Below are 24,694 nucleotides of genomic sequence, written 5' to 3' on the forward strand. Positions count from 1 at the left end.
GCACATGCCTCATACATATTTTTTATTATTGCCTTCTTCTAGATTACCATTGTATTGTAGAACTATAGGTTGGACTTGATGGACCTTTACCAACTATTTAACCATACATGCCATAAGTTTTTCTTTGGACAATCCCTGGACCTGGACCAAGAGGTGGGTTTAGGCAAAACCTGCCCAAGGGTGGTAGTTCCTGTCCAGGTAGGGAGCATTTCCACAACAAAATATGGTTTTTCAAATCTTGGCAAGTGTGCAAATATCTGTTATTTGTTTACTAAACAATCAGATTTTAGTTAATAAATTTTGTGTGCAGGATCTGACAGTTCAGTGAGCGGATAACAGACTTTGTACACAGCAGCGTACATTCTGCAGCCACACAACTGTTCTGCCAGGACCTTAAAGGGCTTCTGTCACCCCACTAAAGTGATTTTTTTTTTTTTTGGGCTAGTGAAATTAGTTATATTGCGATATATGACAATATAATTGTGTTACTTACTTTGATCCAGCAGTTTCTGCAAAAAACAAAGTTTTAATATATGTAAATTCGGTCTCTACCAGCAAGTAGGGCGGCTACTTGCTGGTAGCTGCTGCAGAAATCCGTTGACATCACCAAAATAGAAGACGTCATCGGCGCAGGCGCACTGAGGCAGTGCTGAGGAGACGATCCTCCTCATCTCAGAGCGCCTGCGCCGAATCAACACAGGCGCGCGATTTTTGAAATGCCGACAGGGCTGGCCGGAGGAGGAGATCCCGGCTGGCCCTGTCAATCAACACGGCGAAGGGGGCGGATTTCTGCAGCAGCTACCAGCAAGTAGCCGCCCTACTTGCTGGTAGAGACCGAATTTACATATATTAAAACTTTGTTTTTTGCAGAAACTGCTGGATCAAAGTAAGTAACACAATTATATTGTCATATATCGCAATATAACTAATTTCACTAGCCCAAAAAAAAAAAAATCACTTTAGTGGGGTGACAGAAGCCCTTTAAATGCATAAGGTGCTCAGTCGTCTTCTTCTGCATTCAGACTATTGGATGCTCCAGCAGACTTCTGTGTGTGTTTTTATAAGTGTAAGTGAGCGCAGACATTTGTACATACAGCGCAGTACTGTAGGTCACAGGAAATATTTTCTTTTTTCCAATGTAGAACTGTAAGATGTCCAAACCTGTTAAAACCATGAAGCAAGAAACCCCTGAAAGAAAAGTGGTAGATAAAGTAACGTGGACAGCTGAGACAAGGCTTCAGGTACTTTTTTTTTTTTTTTTTTTTTTTCTCTAGTTACTTTTATTTATTAACTCATTATTAAAGTTAATATTACTGGAGTCTTTATAATTCTATATTGTGAATGTGAATAAACCAGTAATATATACTGGCTTTCTAAATACAGAAATCCACGTTTCTCAACATGGTAAGGCTATAGTAAGTAGAGTATAAGATATGTGCAGCATCGAGACAGCGGCAAGGCGTCCTTTCTTAATGTCTTTGTCGTGATGCCAGTTGCATTGAAGCAACAAGAGCACAGGGCCCCCTTTTAGTGATATGGTGGTACCCAGTGTAGGAATGCCAGAGTGGTGTAGGGTGGCCTAAATGTCCCTCAATGGTGTTGCACGTGTCACAGAGCTCCTACCTGGATACGCTGGACTCTAGGCGCTGTCGTCTGAAACAGAGCAAAGGGGGTAGTTGGTAAAGGGGATGAAGAAATAACCATGGAAACCTGGCCGGGATTCCTCCTGACAGCATGAGCGCACGGCGTCATTGGTTGCTATGACGCCGTGCACTTCATGCAGCCACTGCTGTACAGTAATACACTAGTATAGTGTATTACTGTACAGCAGCGGCTGCATGAAGCGCACGGCGTCATAGCAAGCAATGACGTCGTGCGCTCATGCTGTCAGGAGGAATCCCGGCCGGGTTTCCACGGTCCGCTCTCGGCTAATGGAGAGAAACTAGAATGGATGAGTTTTGTATTTACGTGGACAAATGCCAGTAGCTATTCCAACATGAATATTTATACTACACTGTTGGCCCCTTCATATATTTGTGCTGATTTTCTTTTCTATAATACAAATGTGCCTAACATTCTCTTACAGGTCCCAATAAACTCAGATATAACCATGAAGGATGAAGATGACCTCTGCCAAGCATTTTCTGAGATACTTAATAATGTGGAAGATATTGATGCTGAAGACTCTTACAATCCACAGATGTGCAGCGACTATGTAAAAGACATCTATGCCTACCTAAAGGAGTTAGAGGTATGTAATGTGAAATCATGTGCTCAGAGCCAATTGAGACAAGCCGTAGCTGCATCAGCATCCCCTCTGCCTTAAATTTTTTCTGCTCTATGCCTCATTCACACGGTCAGTGATTTCCATTAGTGATTGTGAGCCAAAACCAGGTGTGGGTCTACATAAACAGGTGCATATCTTTCCATTATACCTTTTTCTCTGTAAAGCCTCCACTCCTGGTTTTGGCTCACAATCACCGATGGAAATCACGGATCAAACACTAACGTGTGAATTATGGCTTACACTGGATGTAGTAACTATTAATGTCCAGAGTTTCAAACAGCAGAGACCCGCTGCTAATGACCGCGTCCGGCAATAATGCCGATCGCTGTCATTAAAGCCTTTTAGATGCCGTGATTAAGTGAAATCACGGCATCTAAAGGGTGAAAACCTGAAAACTCGTGCTTTCCGGGCTTCTTAACGGCATCCTCTGCGGCTAATGAGAATGCCATTAATAGTTTTCAATGCGCTGAAAAGATCTAGAGCAGGCATCCTCAAACTGCGGCCCTCCAGCTGTTGTAAAACTACAACTCCCACAATACCCTGCTGTGGGCTGATACCTGTAGGCTGTTCGGGCATGCTGGGAGTTGTAGTTTTGCAACAGCTGGAGGGCCGCCGTTTGAGGATGCCTGACCTAGAGCATTGAAGCTGCAATTCTTATGCAGGCCAACATAAGAAATGAGCAATTCTGAACAATTATTAGATGTAATAAAATCCATGATTGTTCAGAATAAAAAAATAAATAAAAAAATTTGGATTTTGTAGGCTTAAATACAAGCTTCAAAATAAATAAATAAAAACTGTTTAAAAAATATCTAAAGAATATAAAAGTTTAAATCCTTCCCTGCATAACGGAACAGATCCGTTTTACATCCCATAGACTTCTATTATGACGGAATGAATAACCGTCATGCATTCAATCCTAGAATTGTGTTCTGGTCTGTGGCAATGGAATACATAACGCAATTCACCAACGAACTAAGTGTGAACGAATTTCAAAATTTTATTTTCTTTTTACACTATTTATACATAAAGAAAAAAAAATACACATATATGGTATTATTGTAATTGTACTGACCAAGAGAATGAAGGGTACAGGTCAGTTTTGCTGCAAATGGAATGCCATAGGAACAAAAACCATAAATTATTATATTTTTTTTTCCCCTGCTTCCCACTACATTGTATGCCATATTAAATGTTAGCATTATAAAGTACAACTTGTCCTGCAAATTACAAGCCCTCCTACAGCTATGTGAACAGAAAAATAAAAAAAAGTTATGGCTCAAGAAAGAAAAATGAAACCGCAAAAACCTCCGGTATTCGAAGGGTTAAAGCATTGTATCCTGTTTACAATCTTGTTTAAACCATCAGCATGCTGCTCCAGTCCATAATATGGCTACTGATGGAGGGGCATTTGACAAACCATGGCTTAAGACTCTGGCAGAGCAGGCCATGCATAGATTTACTGTGTGCACACAAATGTCTCCCTTTTACTTCCCGCTGGGTATGGACATGGTCATGTGCGCTACTGCAGCTGATGAATGGCTTCAGCTGTGACCTGTCCCCAAGCAGCAAGCGACCCAGCAGTGATATGCTGCTTGGGGACACAATCATTGACTTCAGTGGTGCACATGATTATGTCCATACCCAGCTGGAAGTAAACAAGCTGTGGAATGGAAGTTGGAGGAGCATGAATCTTTCATTAGGTGATCCACACTAGGGACCATAAGTAAATAGTAAATAATTCAGGGAAAATCTCTTTAAGATGCACACTGGAGCCTAGAGTCCTCTGCTTCTGCAATAGAGCCAGACCGTGGTACGGTGGCCAAATATTCGGTGGGTCAGGATAGATGTGTAGAAGTCCGAGTTGTTCGTGACGCCAATTGCAATGTACGCAGGTACTGTTGCAGGGCCCTTTTAAGATGTAATAATCTCACGTACCAGGTGAGGAATGCCAGAGTGGGGATAATGTCTCTGTGTAGTAGATATGGTAGTGTCAACGGTGTCTCCTACCTGGGTACGTCTGGACCCCTGGATCCTGGCTCAGTTGCAATAAAATGAGTGTTGTTAGTAGGAGTATTTGAGGAACTTTGGTAGCAGTAAATTAGATCCAGACTGGGGATATAATCCAACTTGTCTTTACTTAATAGCAGCATTAATCCACACGAGTTACAGCAATAGTCTTTTAGGTCCCAGCAGGTATTGGCAATGTATGGCAGGGATCAATATCTCTTCTGCTCCTATACTATGTGCCTGGAGAATCTGGCAGGTATTTATCTTCTGCTCTGTCTATCTTCTGCTTGTAATGGGCCTGACTAGCTGAGGAGGAATTTGGGCTTCCCCATGACTCTGGATATGTACTCACAGGGGATGCTTCTTCCTGGAGGCTGGAGGTGGCTGCTTTTCTTGTCAACCAGCTGAGGCTGATGGCTCAGGCTGGGAAGGTTCTCTGGTCTCAACCGAGACAGGGTCCTGATTTGGGATCCCTATTTTCTGAGAGCTCCTACTAACACAACCTTCCCCTAGCCGGGGTGGCTGGTACACTGAACTAGAACTTTCTTCTCCTCCCCATGAGACAGGACATGGGACCAGCCCACTTCTGCTCAGAGGAGGGGGGCTAAAACTGGAATTAACTATTCCAGTCTAGCAATACTAAACTGGCTATGGTCCTGCTGAACACATTGCTGCCACCTGCTGGTGTACATGGAGATTACAGCAAAAGTATAAAACGGGCCTAGAAATACATAAAATGACACTGACAGTATAATTACACTTAACATATGGTAGCAGGGAAGAAGAGTTTGGTAACATAACTCCGGGATGTTACACTTCTGAGCTCTCCATACATGCGCACACAATTGAGATTTTCCATCCAGATACTACAGGTAGAAAATCTGCAGAGTATTAGTGTCAGCAATGTGGACGGTATCCAGCTCACCTGCTGCCTCTATCCCTTAGATTGACTTCCCTGGTGCACGGTAACCTTGTTAAGACCGTAGACTTGCAGGAATGAAGAGATGAATCCAGCACTGAAGTTAAACAATGTTGTAGGTTTCTTTATTACATACCTTTTTTGCTTTGTTTTTAACATTGGAAATCACTGTTCAGACCATGCGGTTTTTCAGGAACATATTCTTTCCGTTTTTGTTTGGGGGAAGTTGGTTTTTGTGTATTGTTATTTTCTGATTTAGACTCAAGAGCCTGAATACTATGTATTTTTAAGTGCACAAATTGGTTTTATACACATTTTTACATACACCAATGTTTGGCTTAGACTTTCCCTTTGGCTTTTTTTGATTGGGATTTGCCACAATTTACTACCTTCAATCACCACCTGGAGATGGGCGGAGTGGTTGTGACTTGCCTCTACAAGTACTGCCATTTGGGAATTTCTGGTCAGTCATGATTAAGAACACGTTTGTTCGAAACGCGTAGATGATTATTTGGAACACTGAGGTGATGCTGTCACTGTGGATCTGTGCTATTTTGAATAAAGGAACCTACAACGTTGTTTAACTTAGATGCTGGATTCATCTCTTCATTCCTATTAGTATCAGCAACTCTCATCCACATACTGCATAAAAAAAATCTATATGGAAATGGACCTGCAATGTGGATTATATAAATTTGCAACATGTCAATTTATGTTGTAGATTTTCTAAATATAGGGTGAAATCTGCACCAAGTCTGCAACAAAATGTGCAATACAGGCAGATGAACTCTGATGCAAACCTGGAACAATTTTATTTGCCAGTCACTTTACTTCCTCTGTGAACATACCCTAATAGGCCAAAATCGTGGCTTATGGATAGATCACGATGTAATATGAACACATTAGCAGCATGAACTATAGTATATGATTTTGTTTCAATTTTTTTGTAACTATTCACAGAACAAAATGTATTTATTTTTTTAATTAAGGTCCAGCAGTCTGTTCGTCCAAATTTTCTGGAAGGAATGCAAGTGACTGATCGTATGAGAGCCATCCTTATAGACTGGTTAATGCAAGTTCACTCCAAATTCCAACTACTCCAAGAGACACTCTACATGGCTGTTGCAATTATGGACCGCTTCCTACAAGTAGGACTATTAATATACTGTCCTGTTGGTTGTAATAGGTGTAAGAAAATGTATTTATCTATATGTATTTCTGTCCAACCTACAAATTCCTACTGTTTGCAACTACCTCTAGGTTTATCCTGTCCAACGGAATAGGCTCCAACTGGTGGGAGTTTCATCACTCTTTCTGGCATCAAAATATGAAGAAATGTATTATCCAGAGATTGCAGACTTTGTGTATATAACCGATAAAACCTATTCCAAAGCTGAGATTCGAGAAATGGAGAGAACGATACTTGATAAGTTGAGTTTTGACCTGGGAAGACCATTACCACTTCACTTTCTTCGAAGAGCCTCAAGGTGTTGCCATGTATGTTTCCTATATGACTGTTTGTTCTAAACTTTTAAAATGTAACCATATCGGGTCCGAGACAATTTTGGAAATTACTAGGGTCAATTATCAAATTGGTGTAAAGTAGAACTGACTTAGTTGCCCATAGCAACCAATCAGATTCCACCTTTTCATTTTTGACAGCTCCTTTGGAAAATGAAAGGTGGACTCTGATTGGTTGCTATGGGCAATTAACCGCTTCCTGACAGCCCCATGACTATAAACATCCTGGGTGGTCGGGTTTATTTCTGAATGGACGTTATAGAACGTCCTTTCAGAGATGGCAGCTGCAAGCTAATTGTGAATCTGCAGAGCGGGGGCCCGCTGTTAGTGACAGCAGGGCACCCCAGAGAGAAGGCAGGGACCGTTCCTGGGTGTCCCTGCCTTTTTAGATCTCTGTATACATAGCGCTCAATGAGACGTGAGTGTATACAAGAGAAAGCGATCTACCGCTTCCTGTCCCCGCCCGGTGATTATGATCTTCGGGGCCAGGTGAGTGCAGGAGCTGTCGGGTCTTCCACAGACCTCAATCAGCCCTGCACTGAGGCTGTATAGCGCTGTATTATGTCAGCCCCAGTTACAGGCGAAATCAATGGCAAAAAGAAAAAATAAATAAATCTCCCCCAGAGGTCTTGTATGGCCTTATAGGGGACACAAAGTGTAAAATAAAAAAAAAGTTTAGAAAAAAATAATAATAAATTTAAGTTTCACCCCAAATCTGTTATTTTAAAAATGTTAATAAATAAAAATAAAAAAGACATATTTGGTATCACCACGCCCGCAACGACCAGCTCTATAATATCATATGATCTACCCCATCAGGTAAACGCCGTATAAATAAATAAACATTGCACCAAAACAGTTTTTTTTATTTTATTTAGTTTTTTGTGAGTTCATCTCCCAAAAAACATAATGTTAATCAATCAAAAAGTCGTATGTACCCCAAAAAGGTAGCAAGAAAAACGTCCTGCAAAAAAATGCAGCCCATAGCCAGAAAAAAATAAAATAAAAATATGGCTCCCTTGAAAATTGCAAGACAAAATCATGATTATTTTTATTTCTTTTTTAAAAATGCCATTATTGTGTAAGATAATAATAAATAAATAAAAAATAGACATTTGGTATCGCCACATCCGTAAAAACTGCTCTACAAAAATATCACATGATCTACCCCATCAAGTGAAAGGTGTAAAAAAAACTAATAAAAATCATGGCAATTTTTATTTTATTTTTTAAGTCCCCTCACAAAAAACATTATATCAATTAATCAAAAAGTCTTATGTACCCCAAAATGGCAGCAATAAAAACGTCACCTCATGCCACAAAAAACAAGCCCTCAACGAAGACCTGTAGCCAGAAAAATGAAAAAAATATGGCTCTAAGAAAATGACAACACAAACATGATTTATTTTTTTTCTAAAAAATGTTTTTTTATTTTGAAAAATGTAAAAATATAAAAAAAATAGACATATTTGGTATCGTTGCGTCCGTAATGACCATATCTATAAAAATATTACACGATCTACCCCATCAAGTGAATGGTGTAAAATAAAAATAGAAAAATAACACCATACTGCTTTTTTTGTGACTTCACCTTCCAAAAATTAGATAAAAAGCAACCAGAAAGCCAAACGGTGCCAATAAAAATGACAGCTTGTCCCACACAAAATAAGCCCTCATGCAGCTCATTCAACAGAAAAATAAAAAACCTATGACCGAAATCTCCATGTTAGAAAATCCAGATACCACTCCTTCCCCTCTGAGCCCTGGTGTATTCCCAAATAACAGTTTCCGACCATAATTGGGGTGTTACTGTATTCAGGAGAAAGTGAGTAGCAAATTGGGGTGGGGGTAATTCTCCTGTTATCTTTGGTGAAAAGAGAGCTTGGGCCTAAAGCACCATATTCTTGTTTTAAATAACTTTTTTTTTTTTTTCATTTCTTGAATGAAGTGCTTGCTACACCCCTTAAAAATTTGTTGGGTGGTGTAGTTTACAAAATGTGGCAATTTTTGGGGGCTTTTCACTGTGGGGTTACCTCAGGGCCTCTTCAAATGCAACATGGTGCCAAAGACCATTCCAGCAAAATATGCCTTCCAAAAACCGTATGGCGCTCCTTGCCTTCTGTGCCCTGTCGTGTGCCCAAACAGCAGTATATGACCACATATGGGGTGTTTCTGCAAACTGCAGAATCAATGTACTAAATATTGAGATTTGTTTTGTTAACCCTTGATGTGTTCCAGGAAAAAATTGATTAAAATTGAAAATCTGCAAAGTGACATTTTGAAATTTCACCCCTATTTTGCTTTAATTCCTGTGGAATACCTAAAGGATCAACAACAACAACTTTTGAATAGTTTCAGGGGTGTCGTTTCTAAAATGGGGTCATTTATGGGTTGGTTCTATCATGTAAGCCCCACAAAGTGACTTCACAACTGAACTGGTCCTTAAAGTTTCAAAAATTGCTTCTAAAATTCTAAACCTTCTAGCGTCCTAAAAAAATAAAATTGCATAACTAAAATGATGCCAACATAAAGTAGATATATGGGGAATGTTGATTAATAATTATTTTATGAGGCATCACTATCTGTCTTAAAAGCAGAGTCAAATTTAGAAAACTGAATTTTTCCACATTTTCGTTAACTTTAGAATTATTTTTTTTATATTTAAAGGTAAAACATATTGGGCCAGATTTATCATTACTCTGACAGCTCACTCCACTTTCAGATATGGCTAAAGTCCGTTTTAGCGAAGTCAGATTTATGATCGGCCCTTTAAGACTGTAATAAATGTGGTTTTACGGTAGCAGTTTGTCAGTGAGCAGCTTTAAAAAAGTTGCACGTCTTTACGAAAAAGTCGCATGTTCTATTAAAGTCTCATAAGATGAGCATGGTCCTCACTGGAGTAAAAATTGCGTTTTTTGTTTTTTTTTTTGCGACTTTTTAAATAGTCCCAATAGTAAATCTGTCTAGAGATTCTATTACATAAGAAAACACGCCGACTTTCAGAAAACTGGCGAGCATAGTGCAGAGCAGAAAAAAGTCGCAAAATTGTGCGCAATTTTAGCGATTGCGCAAAAATCTGCTACTTTTTCACTCTATTATTGTAACTTGAGCTAATGATAAATTTAGCCCATTGACTCAAATTTACCATTAACATGAAGTACAATCTCTGAATGGCTTGGATAAGTAAAAGCATTCCAAAGTTATTACCACATAAAGTGACACGTCAGGAAGGGGGTAAATGACCCAGTGTGGAAGTGGTTAAGCAAGTTCTACTTTACACCAGTTTTGATAAATGACCTCATACATTCTCAAATTTATTTATTTTTTTGTTCCTTCCTCCATAAGCAGTATATCTGAGTACATAGGACGCCCCCTTTCTCGATTTTAGTCTCTCAGATCAGATGCTGTAGTTGCTATTTATTGATCCTGGCCACAGGAGGCAGGTGTCAGCCGTGTAAGGCCCCCTGCACACGAACGTGTGCATCCCGTGGTCGTGCTGCGGCCCGCAAAATGCGGGCGGCAATGCACGAACAGTCTGTGGGGCAGCCGCAGTGGATCGCGGACCCATTCACTTTAATGGGTCCGCGATCCGGCCATTCCACAAATATAGGACATGTTCTATCTTTTTGCGGAATGGAAGTACGGGACAAAACCCCCACAGAAGCACTCCGTAGTGCTTCTGTAGGGTTACGTTCCGTGCATCCATTCCACATCACCGGATTTGCGGACCCATTCAATTGAGTGGGTCCGCATCCATGATGCGGAATGCCCACAGACCGGCACCCGTGTATTGCAGATCCGCAAATGCGGTTTGCAATACGGCAACTGGAAGCACACACATCCAGTACCCACCACCATAGTTTGCGAGGCTGCTTCATAAACTCCTTGCAAACCTGTGATGAACAGTTATATCTGGTGTATAAAAGGGTTAATATTGTCTTAAATTTGGCACATCTAGGGGCACATTTATTAAGAACGGCATTTTAGACACCGGTCTTAATAACCCCTATAACTGGTGGTGGATCAAACAGCGGTACAGGCCTCATAACTTTAGCGCAGGCATCCTCAAATTGTGGCCCTCCAGCTGTTGTAAAACTACAACTCCCACAATGCCCTGCTGTAGGCTGTTCTGGCATGCTGGGAGTTGTAGTTTTGCAACAGCTGGAGGGCTGCAGTTTGAGGATGCCTGCTTTAGCGGATCTTCCTCCACCAACTTGAAATGTAAGAAACCTTCCTAGCTGTCTTACATTTAGACCAATTTCTATGCCTAGAAAGACAAAAAAGGGGGTCAGTCAGCACATACCAAACCGCAGGAGCACATTGCTATGGCAGGGAACAACGTTAAGACAAAACATGCAATGCGACAACTCACTGCAATATAGAGTACAAAATTGCATAATAATTACAAGTGCTACACTATAAGTGAGAGATACTTGGCAAATCGTTTTGTACAAAATTATTTGAGCCCGTCTGCCGCACGTCAAGGCAATCTCTATTAGACGGGTTGCTAACACAAAATTCTACCTGTTAAGTGCCATGACGGCTACCATACACTTTGGCGAGTGTAGCTTCCACCCAGGGCGTTGCTAGGGTCTGAAGACATCCGGGGCACGAGCCCATGTGAAGCCACGCCCCCATCCCATGAAGCCACACCCCATCCCATGAAGCCACTCCCTCATCGCCACCAAAAGGGTGAGGGGCCTTCACAGTGGTCAAAATAACCCCTTTCAGTAGTCCCCCCCCCCCCCCCTTCAGTGAATGGGGAACTGCTGAATGGGGTTAATAACTACAGTGAAGGGCCTAGCCGTCTGGGCAACCCCACAGATCCCCCTCCCCATAACAGTGCCATCCACAGATATCCCCCCCCTCCCCATAACAGTGCCCTCCACAGATCCCCCCCCCTCCCCATAACAGTGCCATCCACAGATCCCCCCCCTCCCCATAACAGTGCCATCCACAGATCCCCCCCCCTCCCCATAACAGTGCCATCCACAGATCCCCCCCCCCTCCCCATAACAGTGCCATCCACAGATCCCCCCCCCTCCCCATAACAGTGCCATCCACAGATCCCCCCCCTCCCCATAACAGTGCCATCCACAGATCCCCCCCCTCCCCATAAAAGTGCCATCCACAGATTCCCCCCCCTCCCCATAAAAGTGCCATCCACAGATTCCCCCCCCTCCCCATAAGTGCCATCCACAGATTCCCCCCCCTCCCCATAAGTGCCATCCACAGATTCCCCCCCCTCCCCATAAGTGCCATCCACAGATTCCCCCCCCTCCCCATAAGTGCCATCCACAGATCCCCCCCTCCCCATAAATGCCATCCACAGATCCCCCCCCCTCCCCATAAGTGCCATCCACAGATCCCCCCCCCTCCCCATAAGTGCCATCCACAGATCCCCCCCCCCTCCCCATAACAGTGCCATCCACAGATCCCCCCCCCTCCCCATAACAGTGCCATCCACAGATCCCCCCCCCTCCCCATAACAGTGCCATCCACAGATCCCCCTCCCTATAACAGTGCCATCCACAGATCCCCCTCCCCATAACAGTGCCATCCACAGATCCCCCTCCCCATAACAGTGCCATACACAGATCCCCCTCCCCATAACAGTGCCATCCACAGATCCCCCTCCCCATAACAGTGCCATCCACAGATCCCCCCTCCCCATAACAGTGCCATCCACAGATCCCCCCTCCCCATAACAGTGCCATCCACAGATCCCCCCCCTCCCCATAACAGTGCCATCCACAGATCCCCCCCCTCCCCATAACAGTGCCATCCACAGATCCCCCCCTCCCCATAACAGTGCCATCCACAGATCCCCCCCTCCCCATAACAGTGCCATCCACAGATCCCCCCCCCTCCCCATAACAGTGCCATCCACAGATCCCCCCCCTCCCCATAACAGTGCCATCCACAGATCCCCCCCCCTCCCCATAACAGTGCCATCCACAGATCCCCCCCCTCCCCATAACAGTGCCATCCACAGATCCCCCCTCCCCATAACAGTGCCATCCACAGATCCCCCCTCCCCATAACAGTGCCATCCACAGATCCCCCCTCCCCATAACAGTGCCATCCACAGATTCCCCCCTCCCCATAACAGTGCCATCCACAGATCCCCCTCCCCATAACAGTGCCATCCACAGATCCCCCAGCCCTCCCCATAACAGTGCCATCCACCACAGATCCCCCTCCCCTCCACTCACAGGAGTGTACAACTGTACATTATTTTAAACTGTAATCCTAGTAACTTTAACTTAATTTGCTCATAGTGATAGTGACCTAGTCTTACCCAGTCAGAGAGTCTCTCTCTAGTTTTATTCAGCTCCAGCCTCCAGGCAGTGCGGGCGTTGCTCACTCGCTGATGTCACACGCCTGCGCCGCCTAGTGGGAGGAGCAGACGCCTGACGTCAGTGAGCAAGCGCCGCCCCGCGCTGCCTGCTGTTACTGGAGGCGGAGCTGCAGTAGGAATCACCGAGATGAGCGGCCGGCTGCAGAATCTGGGGATGATTTTTCAAGTTAAGTCTGCACTCTGCAGGCACAGGGCAGGCGGATTAGGACATGAGCGGCAGGGCCGGTGTAGCGCAGGAGAGTCAAAGCGCTGGCCGGCCCTGCCAGTGCACTGCCAGCAATACATTCGGGGCACTGGTCAAAACATCCGGGGCTCAAGCCCCGAATGTTTTGACCTAACGACACCCCTGGGTTCCACATGCATGCTGAGTCTGCTTCAATAACTGTAATTTTGGGTGCCAAAATGGCCTCCACTGTATCCAATGAGTGCAGGTACCAACATACATGCCGGCCCACTCCACAACACCCCTGGCACCAAATGGCCACCAAAGACTGCAGTGAGAGTCCACAAACTATCTCACTCCTGGTGCCAAATGGCTTCAGTGAGTGAGGGGGAGCAGACCTGACTATATACTCACACTAAAATCAGCCTGTAGGGCAGACAAGGTGGTCAGGAGTGTACGACTGAGGTGTCAGCCACACCTCCCTCCAGTGCAAACTGCAAAGAAAGACAAAAAAGGGGTCAGTCAGCACAATTTCTATGCCTAAAACAGCCGTAGAAAGTAAATGAGGTGGGCCTAACGGTTGTCCCCCCCCCCCCCTTATCCGCCCACGCAATCCCCACTTTTTTAGATCTGGTGTGAGCGGCAATATGTGCCAGACATGTATTTGTTTGACAAATGACACCCCCCCCCCCCCCAAGTTCTAAGCTGTTTAAACTTAATCACAGTGGTTCATGGTGTCTAACTTTTTCACCTTTTTTGCTTACTTTTACTTACATTTTAGCACAGTGTGGTGCTTTTTAAGCCATTAATAAATCTGGTGCAGGGTATATATCCCAGTTTTTTTCAGCACAAATTGAACAGTAATATTGACACGTTTAGATTAGTAAATGTTCTCCATGATTAAAACAAAATTTAATCATGCTTATGGGCTACTTTCTCAAACATGACTTAGGCTACAGTTACATTGCAATATGTGCCCCATGACTTTGAGACTTGCTTTCGTTCGACATGTTGCTGTGTAGCCGTAGCTGAAATCATGTTCTCCGTAAACCTGCTTGGTCTTTTGGACTATGAAGAGATTTGTACGACTTGTCTGCAACTTGCTGTTGGGTGACTATCTTAGAGTACATGCAGTGGCCGGGTTTGGGGTGGCCCCAATGCTACACTGAGTCCCCCGGACACTGTCAAGGAGTCACCACATGTTGCTGCTCTCCGGAAGGGATGGTAAGGCGTGGTGCACCCCAATGAGAAATAAGTCCAGAGAGTCGGGGTCTGCAGTAAACCAGGGTGCTTCTTTACTGGAGGAACTCAGGTACAAAACAATACAGGCGAGGCATTCGGCTGGCTTCTCCAATCTCCTCCCTGGCAGACGAAGAGCCTTTCCTCAGCTTCAAACTCTTTCTCTTCAGAAGGCTGGTACCCTGGTCCAAGGTTGGTGAACATTGGTCTGTGGCAGCATATTCCCGTCTCAGCATCTTCTTCTGGTCACTCAGTAGTCTTGCAGTCTCCTCTTCCAAGCACTGTTCCCTAACTGCAGCACACTAGGGACTCTGACTGCTCTCCTTATATACAGTTTTTGCTAGACTAGAACCTTCTAGTGGGAGGGGTGGAGTGGAGAAACGCAGCACAAACACATTGTTTCAGCTCCCGTCTGGTATAGACTTGCATTAAAGCTTCAATGATACTCAATGGCAATGACACAGCAGGTTTTCCTTTTAAAAACAAGTTTCCAGACATGACATAGCTAAAACCAGACATTTAAAAGGTCAGGCTGTCTGCTTTTTGGCAGTAAACATGTCTGGGTTTTTCCCTCCAAAACATGGTCTTCTATAAACCCTATGGCAGCTGTGGAAAATTACCAGCTTCTCAATCAAAGCTCTAACAGTCTCTCAGTATTAATTAACCCTTAAAAAATATCACAGTAATAACAGTAACCATGTCTATTCTTGTCCACAATATGGCCCCTTTCACATGAGCGAGTCTTCCGCATTGGTGCAATGCGTGAGGTGAACGCATTGCACCCGCACTGAATCCAGACCCATTCATTTCTATGGGGCTGTGCACACGAGCGGTGATTTTTCACGCATCACTTGTGTGTTGCCTGAAAATCGCAGCAAGCTCTATTTTGTGTGTTTTTCACGCAACGCAGGCCCCATAGAAGTGAATGAGGCTGCGTGAAAATCGCAAGCAAGTGCGGATGCAGTAAGATTTTCTCGCATGGTTGCTAGGAGACGATCTGGATGGGGACCCGTTCATTATTATTTTCCCTTATAACATGGTTAATAAGAATGCATAGTACAATAGGGCTGGAGGGGTTAAAAAATTATAATAATTTAGCTCCCCTTAATCCACTTGCTCGCTCAGCCCGGCTTCTCTTCTGTCTTCATCTTTGCTGTGCAGTAGGAAAATAACCTGTGATGATGTCACTGCGCTCTTCACGTGGTCCATCACATGATCCATCACCCTGGTGCTGGATCATGTGATTGATTAGTGTAGTGACTTCACCACAGGTCCTTTTCCTCACAGATGGCAGAAGAGAAGCCGGGCTGCGCGAAAAAGTGGATCAAGAGGAGTTAAATAATTTCTATTTTTATTTTCTAACCCCTCCAGCCCTATTGTACTATGCATTCTGTATTAAGATTGCTATTATTTTCCCTTTATAACCATGTTATAATGGAAAATAATACAATCTACACAACACCTAACCCAAACCCGAACTTCTGTGAAGAAGTTCGGGTTTGGGTACCAAACATGCTGATTTTTCTCACGCGCGTGCAAAATGCATTACAATGTTTTGCACTCGAGTGGGAAAATTGCGCGTCTTCCCACGATGCACCAGCAGCTTATCCAGGCCAAAAATATGACTCCCGTATGAAAGAGGCCTAAGAAATCAGTTGATGTAAGATGCAGTGAATTTATTAAGGCACATGGCTGCTAATTTTATGGCATTTGTGTATGCTGTCTGTGCATCACAAACTGAAACCTATGCCAGCCCATACATGGCATATATTTCAGATGCAATTTATGCCTGTGTTCTGGCATAAATTATGGTAAGTGTATGGCTGAGGAGGCCCTGCCACTTTCCCCTAGACCCTGCCCATCTTTAAAAAATAAATAAATAAATAAAAAAGACCTGGTGGAATTGTGGTGGTTGAATTGTAAAGTTGTTGTTTTTATGAATTTATTTTTTTCTTCATGCAGACTGTGTATTTTGCACAAATATTTGTTGTTTTTATTTTACCACCAGAAGGTCTCGGGCACATTTTTGTATCCGTGTCTGATCCGCATTTTAGTCAATGGGTTCACAAGTCATGATGTCATCTATGTTCTGCAGGCCTGAACTTTTCAGACTCCAAAATGGATATGGTCATGCACATAAGGACTAACTGGCATACAGCTTTATTACATGTGCACAGCAGTTGTGTACATATACTACATATTAACCCCTTAATGACCGCTGATATGCTCTTCTGTAAAAAAATAAAAAAGTCATTTAGTGGCCTTATTCTAGGACACCCCCTTTTTATGGCTGGCTAGTATAAGTGCTGCACGGGACTCCTGTACAGCAAAGAACAGGAACTTGCCTCTCATATGACAGACTGGCTACTGCTCTAAAGCCCTGGATCAGAGAAGCCAATCTCTACCGTGACATCTCAGTGGGCCTAATGGAGGAAGCTCACTCTGTCACCCATCGGCACCACTGCAAATAAGATTGTGGGGTCCACTCCTGATGTCTTCACAAGGCAGTTGGGGGTCCTTTGGAGGCCCTCAGGTCTTCCCTCTAGGCCAGAGGCACAACTTAATAGACTGCCTGTCAGTTTCTACTGACGGCATAATACACTGTGCTACATAAGTACAGTATACTATGTGAGTGATCAAAGGTTCCTTTGTGGGACTGATGATGGTAAAATCAAGAATTAAACAGTGTTGAATATTCAAGTTAAAGTGCCTTTTTCCATTAAACTAATGCTTTTCAATGGAAAAAAAAGAAAAATCTCCTCCAAATATTTGGTATCTTCACATCTGTAAAGACCCGAACTATCCGTAATTTATCCTGCACAGTGAACACCGTACCCAAAAAATCCCCAAAATTGTATTTTTGCTTATCTGCTACCAAAAAGAGTTAAAGGGGTTGTCCGGGTTCAGAGCTGAACCCGGACATACCCTTATTTTCACCCCGGCAGCCCCCCTGAGCCTAGCATCGGAGCATCTCATGCTCCGATGCGCTCCAGTGCCCTGCGCTAGATCGCGCAGGGCACAGGCTCTTTTGTTTTTAATAACACACTGCCGGGCGGTAACTTCCGCCCAGCAGTGTGTTCGGTGACGTCACCGGCTCTGAGGGGCGGGCTTTAGCTCTGCCCTAGCCGTTTTACTGGCTAGGGCAGAGCCAAATGTAGTGTCCCACTAGGTATGGGTGGGCACTACACAAGGGTCAATTGGTGTGCGCATTACTCTTACTCACAAGGAACAGAAATGTCATATTTAATTCTGCATTTAATGTATGTTTTGATGTAGTGTTATATGCAATGTACTAGGGCTGCAGCTAACGATTATTTGAATAATCGATTAGTTGCCGATTAATTTCTACGATTAATCGGGAAAAACGACAAAATTACAAAACAGAGAGGTTTATATGATCTTACTTGAAAAATTATGTTCAAAGGCCATATTAAAACAAATTGTGGACGACACTATTATGGGGGATCTGTGGACGACACTATTATGGGGGATCTGTGGACGACACTATTATGGGGGATCTGTGGACGACACTATTATGGGGGATCTGTGGACGACACTATTATGGGGGATCTGTGGACGACACTATTATGGGGGATCTGTGGACGACACTATTATGGGGGATCTGTGGACGACACTATTATGGGGGATCTGTGGACGACACTATTATGGGGGATCTGTGGACGACACTATTATGGGGGATCTGTGGACGACACTATTATGGGGGATCTGTGGACGACACTATTATGGGGGATCTGTGGACGACACTTATGGGGGATCTGTGGACGGCGTAGTTATGGAGAGGGGGATCTGTGGACGGCGTAGTTCTGGAGAGGGGGATCTGTGGACGGCGTAGTTATGGAGAGGGGGATATGTGCACTGTTATGGGCATAACAGTGCACAGATCCCCCTTCCCATAGCAGTGCCATACACAGACCCCCCCTCCTCCCCATAGCAGTGCTATACACAGACCCCCCTCCCCATAGCAGTGCTATACACAGACCCCCCTTCCCATAGCAGTGCCATAGACAGATCCCCCCTTCCCCCTACCCCCTAACAGCCCCGGCCCCGATGCTTGCATCTTTATTTTACCTTTTTACAATGACGCTCCCGCTCCTGTAACAGCCAGGCAGAGCGGACGGCGGCGTAACGTCACTCAATCACGTGACGCGCCCGCTCCGCCCACTTCATGAATGAAGGAGGCGGAGCAGGCGTGTCACGTGAGTGAGTGACGTTACGCCGCCGTCCGCTCTGCCTGGCTGTTACAGGAGCGGGAGCGTCATTGTAAAAAGGTAAAATAAAGATGCAGCGACCGCCCGCCCGCCCGAATAGCAACGAATCGGCGATTATTCGATAACTGGATTCGTCGACAACGAATCCAGTTATCGAATATAATCGATTACATCAATTAATCGTTGCAGCCCTACAATGTACCCCTGTCTAATGCAGCAGCAGGCCTAGCTGGGTGTAGTTAGACATCCCAGACACTAGAGGGAGATAGGGAGCCCCTAGTATAAATGTCCAGGCCCAGACAGGGAGAGGGAGTGCAGAGTCAGGAGTCTGAGAAGACACAGGTTAAGAAGCCTGCTCTTGACATGCAGCTGGATAGCCCTGGCTGCTAGTGATGTCCAGGAGGCTGTTGAGAGACTCCAGCCTGCCTGAAGAACAAGAGAGCCTAAGTTAGCTCTGAAGAGATACCCCAGTTGCAGGATTCAACCTCCTGGGAGAAACCGACAGTGATCCACCTGATAGGAGGAGGCGTCCCAGGGTAAGCCATGTGCCCCTGATAGGCAGAGGAACTTAGACACCATTGCAAACAATATAATACCTGAGGAAGGAAGTAACCAAGGATATAAGCCACCCTTTTAGGCATCCGGGCCTTGGGAATTATCAAGCCAGAGTAGGAGTTCTATAAAGAACAGAGTAAGAATACAACCTGCTGCTGAGTGCTTGTGGAGTTTACCCTCAGTGTAACTTGCGTGTCTATTGCCTGCCATATTTGTGAATAAGCCCCTTTTGTGGAACTGTAATAATCTAAGGACTGTACTACTCCCTGCTGTACAAAGTTGGATTGTCCAGTAAAGTTTACGTTTGGTTCACTGCATACTTGTGTACCGTTATCCTTCCAACCACTAACCGGTGTGCCACCGGCCAAAGGCACTGGCGTCACGAATACCACAGGGACCTTGCCCCAGGCACACAAAATACCTGTAACATCCAGGGCACCTCAACTACCATCAGGCCTGGTCCCTATCTACAGAGCGTGCCCCAGAGGAACTGTGTCTACCTCTCCTTCACTGCCACGCGCCTGCCCAGGGTTCTTCAAATATAGTGAGTACCCTCGATTGCCCATAACTGTGACCTCACGTCGTCATACCCTGCAGGTCTGGCGTGTTGCACAAATCCCGCCCATCAGTGCCGGTGACGTCACCGGAGTTCCTGTCAGCCCCATAGAGAGCCCGGTACGTCACCGGAACTCTGAAAAATGCCTTTGCCCTGCGCGATTTAGCGCAGGGCAAAGGAGAGCATCGGAGCATGAACTGCTCCGATGCTCATGTCAGGGGGGCTGCCGGGGTGAAAATGGAGGGCTGTCCAGGTTCAGCTCTGAACCTGGACAACCCCTTTAAGTGTTCAAAAATGATATCCATGAAAACAAGTCATCCGTCAATAATCAAGCCCTCGCACCGCTCTCTGTAAAGGGAAAATATTGGTTATTGGTCTTGGAATGCAGAGTTTTTTTGTACAAAAGTAGCAAAACTTAGGGCTCTTTCCCACTTGCGTTCTTTTCTTCTGGCATAGAGTTCCGTCGTCGGGGCTCTATGCCGGAAGAATCCTGATCAGTTTTATCCTAATGCATTCTGAATGGAGTGAAATCCGTTCAGGATGTCTTCAGTTCCGGAACGGAATGTTTTTTGGCCGGCGAAAATACTGCAGCATGCTGCGCTTTTTTGCTCCGGCCAAAAATCCTGAAGACTTGCCGCAAGGCCGGATCCGGAATTAATGCCCATTTGAAAGGCATTGATCCGGATCCGGCCTTAAGCTAAACGTCGTTTCGGCGCATTGCCGGATGCGACGTTTAGCTTTTTCTCAATGGTTACCATGGCTGCTGGGACGCTAAAGTCCTGGCAGCCATGGTAAAGTGTAGCGGGGAGCAGTATACTTACCATCCGTGCAGCTCCCGGGGCGCTCCAGAGTGACATCAGGGCGCCCCAAGCGCATGGATCACGTGATCGCATTGCACGTCATCCATGCGCATGGGGCGCTCTGACGTCACTCTGGAGCGCCCCGGGAGCCGCACGGATGGTAAGTATAGTGCTCCCCCGCTCCCCACTACTACTATGGCAACCAGGACTTTAATAGCATCCTGGCTGCCATAGTAACACTGAAAGCATTTTGAAGACGGATCCGTCTTCAAATGCTTTCAGTACACTTGCGTTTTTCCAGATCCGGCGTGTAATTCCGGCAAGTGGAGTACACGCCGGATCCGGACAACGCAAGTGTGAAAGAGGCCTTAGTAGTCAAAAACTGTTTGGTATTGCTGTAATTGAACTGTGCAACCTCAGCCTTACTGCACACTTTTCATGATGCAGAATTCAATTTATTAGTAGGAATGAAGCTTGAGAAACCGGTTTGACATTCTTTACAGGCACCTTATTTTATGTTCACTTTATACACTAAATCCTATGTGTAAATGTTCCTCTTCTAGGCAGAGGCAGAGCACCACACTCTTGCAAAATACCTTATGGAACTTACCTTGATGGACTATGAGATGGTTCACTATAGGCCTTCCATTGTAGCAGCAGCGTCCCTGTGCTTGACACAAAAAGTCCTTAATTGGGGAACTTGGGTAAGTAGTAAGTATTAAAGTGCCCGCAGCATGGCCATGAAACTGAAGATTCATACTTCAGCAGTGATGTGGCTACAAGCAGTACATTGCTGCGGAAGCAGTCATTGGCTGGAACGGTGCATGTGACCAATCCAATAGTTAACTGGATGTAAACGGCGTGGGAACTGGAAGATTGAGACAGCGGGTGCATCGCGGAGGATAGGAGCGGCGTGGAGTAGGTAGGTATGAATCTTCTGTTTCAGGGCCATTCTGTGGGAACTTGATAGAATATTATTCTTATTTTTTACCAGAAAACTCCTTTTAAGCGTTGGCTTTCTTACACTTGTTTGCACCCATGTTACTGTACTGCTAATCCTAAATATCTTAGCCCAGTAAATGTCCTTGTCCTTCATATAATTCTGATGATGCACCATATCCAATCCCTTGTGAACAGTACAACTCAAATAAAAAAATGACTCATCACTGGATTTTCAGTCTCTTCCAAAAATAAAAATTATAATATATATTGTGTAGTTGCTAATGTGCTTACACACTATAGGAAAAGGCACTGGGACTTCGGGAGCATGCATAGTCCAAAACTTATTTCTATAGTGTGCAAGCATGGCCACCATTGATGGATTGCAAGGTGGTCGTGATTATGGAAACGAGCAATGTATAATGTGATGGGGAAAAATTTATCCAGCCAGCAAAGGAGGCAATATGGACAATAATACATTAGTAAGTGCCTTGTATTAACTTTCTCTACTTGATAAAGTGAAAATTTGTTACCTGGAATTTTGCTTTCCAGGAGTCCGAAGGCAGCACATGAAGGGTTAACGGAGTCCTATTCTAGCCCCAGGACCGCCCACCTAGATAACAAACGAGATAATTGATCAATTAGTGACCCTGTAGGTTCCTATATAACGCCCCCTCTGACAGACCTCAAATGTGTATATAAAAAATAGATTCAGGCAAAATGCGAAACAAAAGGATTTATTAGGGAGGGTATGTATGTGCTGCCTTCGGACTCATGGAAAGCAAAATTTCAGGTAACAAATTTTCACTTTCCCCTGACGTCCTCGGCAGCACATGAAGGGATATGCATAGATACTGAAGGGAGGGAATTACTGAACGGCTGCACTCAACACCGCGGTGCCAAAGGCTGAGCTCTTATTATCTATGTCCAGCTGGTAGTGCTTGATGAAGGTAGATGGCGTTGACCAAGATGCAGCTCTACAGATCTCTTCTAGGGAGACATGCGCTTGTTCAGCCCAAGATGTTGCTGTGGCCCTAGTTGAGTGGGCTCTAATCGGAGAAGGAGGAGAAATGCCCTCTATGGTGTACGCCTCCAAAATGATAGACTTGATCCATCTTGCCAGGGAAGCCTTAGATGCCTTGTGACCCTTATTAGGACCGGAGTATAGTAAAAACAGATTTTCATCTAGTCTAAAATTCTCTGTTTTCTGAAGGTAGATCTCTACTGCTCTCTTGACATCTAAGGTGTGCCAGCGGGCTTGTTCTTCATCAGAGGGGTCTGGGGAAAAAACTGGTAGAAACGCTTCTCGGTTGACATTAGCAGAAGAAGGAACCTTAGGCATAAAGGAAGGTAAAGTACGTAGCAAAACTCCATCCGGCAGGATTCTTAAGTACGGTGTCTTGACCGAAAGTGCTTGTAATTCTCCAAGTCTCTTAGCTGAAGTGATGGCAATAAGAAAGAGAACTTTGCAGGAAAGCCATTTAAGATCTGTGTCTACCAAGGGCTCGAAGGGGGGTTCAGTCAACCTTCTGAGGAGCAATGACAGATCCCAAATAGGCATAGGGTGTCTCAGGACCGGCCTAAGTTTTTTTTTTTTTTTTTTTTTTTTTTTTTTTTTTTATTTTATGACTTTGAAGAAGCGATTAACCAAGAGATGATGTCCGAACTTGCCCTCTGTCATCGCATTAATGGCTGTCATGTGTACTTTCAAGGTGTTTGGGGTAAGACCTTTCTGGAACCCATCTTGCAGGAACTGGAGGATAACGGGGACTGTAATATCTGAACACTCGTTCTCTGACATCCAGAATGAAAATTTTCTCCATATCTTTTCATACTTGGCATTTGTAGAAGCTTTTCGAGAGGAGAGTAGGGTATTGATGACCGGGACAGACAGACCTTTTCCTTCTAGTCTGGACCTCTCAGTCTCCAAGCTGTGAGATGAAGTTTGCTCCGATGCTGATGAAAGAGGCCGTTCTGAACTAGTAAGTCGGGATGAGATGGAAGCTTCCAGTAGACTCCCTTGGATAATTGGAGTAGAAGCGGGAACCATGGCCTGCGCGGCCAAAAAGGAGTAATCAATATCGCTCGAGGTTTCTGTAGTAGAATCTTCTGCAGGACTCTTAAGATGAGAGGCACCGGAGGGAAGATATAAACATATTGGTCTTTCCAAGTTATGGAAAAGGCATCCACCGCTGCCGGATTCTGAAATCTGTTCAGAGAACAGAACTTGGGAAGTTTGCTGTTTTCCTTGGAGGCCATCAGATCTATAGACTGAGTACCCCATCTGGCTGTAATCTGCAGGAAGTAACATAGTAACATAGTACATAAGGCCGAAAAAAGACATTTGTCCATCCAGTTCGGCCTGTTATCCCATGCAAGTTGATCCAGAGGAAGACCCCTCTCTAGTAGCTATAGCCTGTAATATTATTAAGCTCCAGAAATACGTCCAGGGCCCTCTTGAATTCCTTTATTGTACTCACCATCACCACCTCCTCAGGCAGAGAGTTCCATATTCTCACTGCTCTTACCGTAAAGAATCCTTTTCTATGTTTGTGTACAAACCTTCTTTCCTCCAGACGCAGAGGATGTCCCCTCGTCACAGTCACAGTCCTGGGGATAAATAGCTGATGGGATAGATCTCTGTACTGACCCCTGATATATTTATACACATTAATTAGATCTCCCCTCAGTCGTCTTTTTTCTAAAGTGAATAACCCTAATTTTGATAATCTTTCAGGGTACTGTAGTTGCCCCATTCCAGTTATTACTTTAGTTGCCCTCCTCTGGACCTTCTCCAGCTCTGCTATGTCTGCCTTGTTTACAGGAGCCCAGAACTGTACACAGTACTCCATGTGTGGTCTGACTAGCGATTTGTAAAGTGGTAGTACTATGTTCTTATCACGGGAATCTATGCCCCTTCTGATGCAACCCATTATCTTGTTGGCCTTGGCAGCAGCTGCCTGACACTGGTTTTTGCAGCTTAGTTTGCTGTTTATTAAAATTCCTAGATCCTTTTCCATGTCAGTGTTACCGAGTGTTTTACCATTTAGTATGTACGGTTGACTTGCATTTTTCCTTCCCATGTGCATAACTTTACATTTATCAGTGTTAAACC

General features: G+C 44.6%; 1 protein-coding gene across 1 annotated transcript in view; it reads left to right on the forward strand.

Moving 5' to 3' along the window:
• Nucleotides 1–1,151: 1,151 nt before the first annotated feature.
• The window catches only part of LOC122925737 (G2/mitotic-specific cyclin-B2-like), a 33,019-nt gene continuing 9,476 nt past the window's right edge, over nucleotides 1,152–24,694 (forward strand). Inside the window, exons 1-5 of the mRNA XM_044277088.1 lie at nucleotides 1,152–1,211; nucleotides 2,087–2,251; nucleotides 6,206–6,364; nucleotides 6,477–6,713; nucleotides 21,204–21,344. Coding sequence (XP_044133023.1) covers nucleotides 1,152–1,211; nucleotides 2,087–2,251; nucleotides 6,206–6,364; nucleotides 6,477–6,713; nucleotides 21,204–21,344 — 762 coding nt within the window. The remainder of the gene's footprint in view (nucleotides 1,212–2,086; nucleotides 2,252–6,205; nucleotides 6,365–6,476; nucleotides 6,714–21,203; nucleotides 21,345–24,694) is intronic.

The sequence above is a fragment of the Bufo gargarizans genome, chromosome 2 (assembly GCF_014858855.1).
Source record: "Bufo gargarizans isolate SCDJY-AF-19 chromosome 2, ASM1485885v1, whole genome shotgun sequence".
In the NCBI taxonomy this organism is placed as follows: domain Eukaryota; kingdom Metazoa; phylum Chordata; class Amphibia; order Anura; family Bufonidae; genus Bufo; species Bufo gargarizans.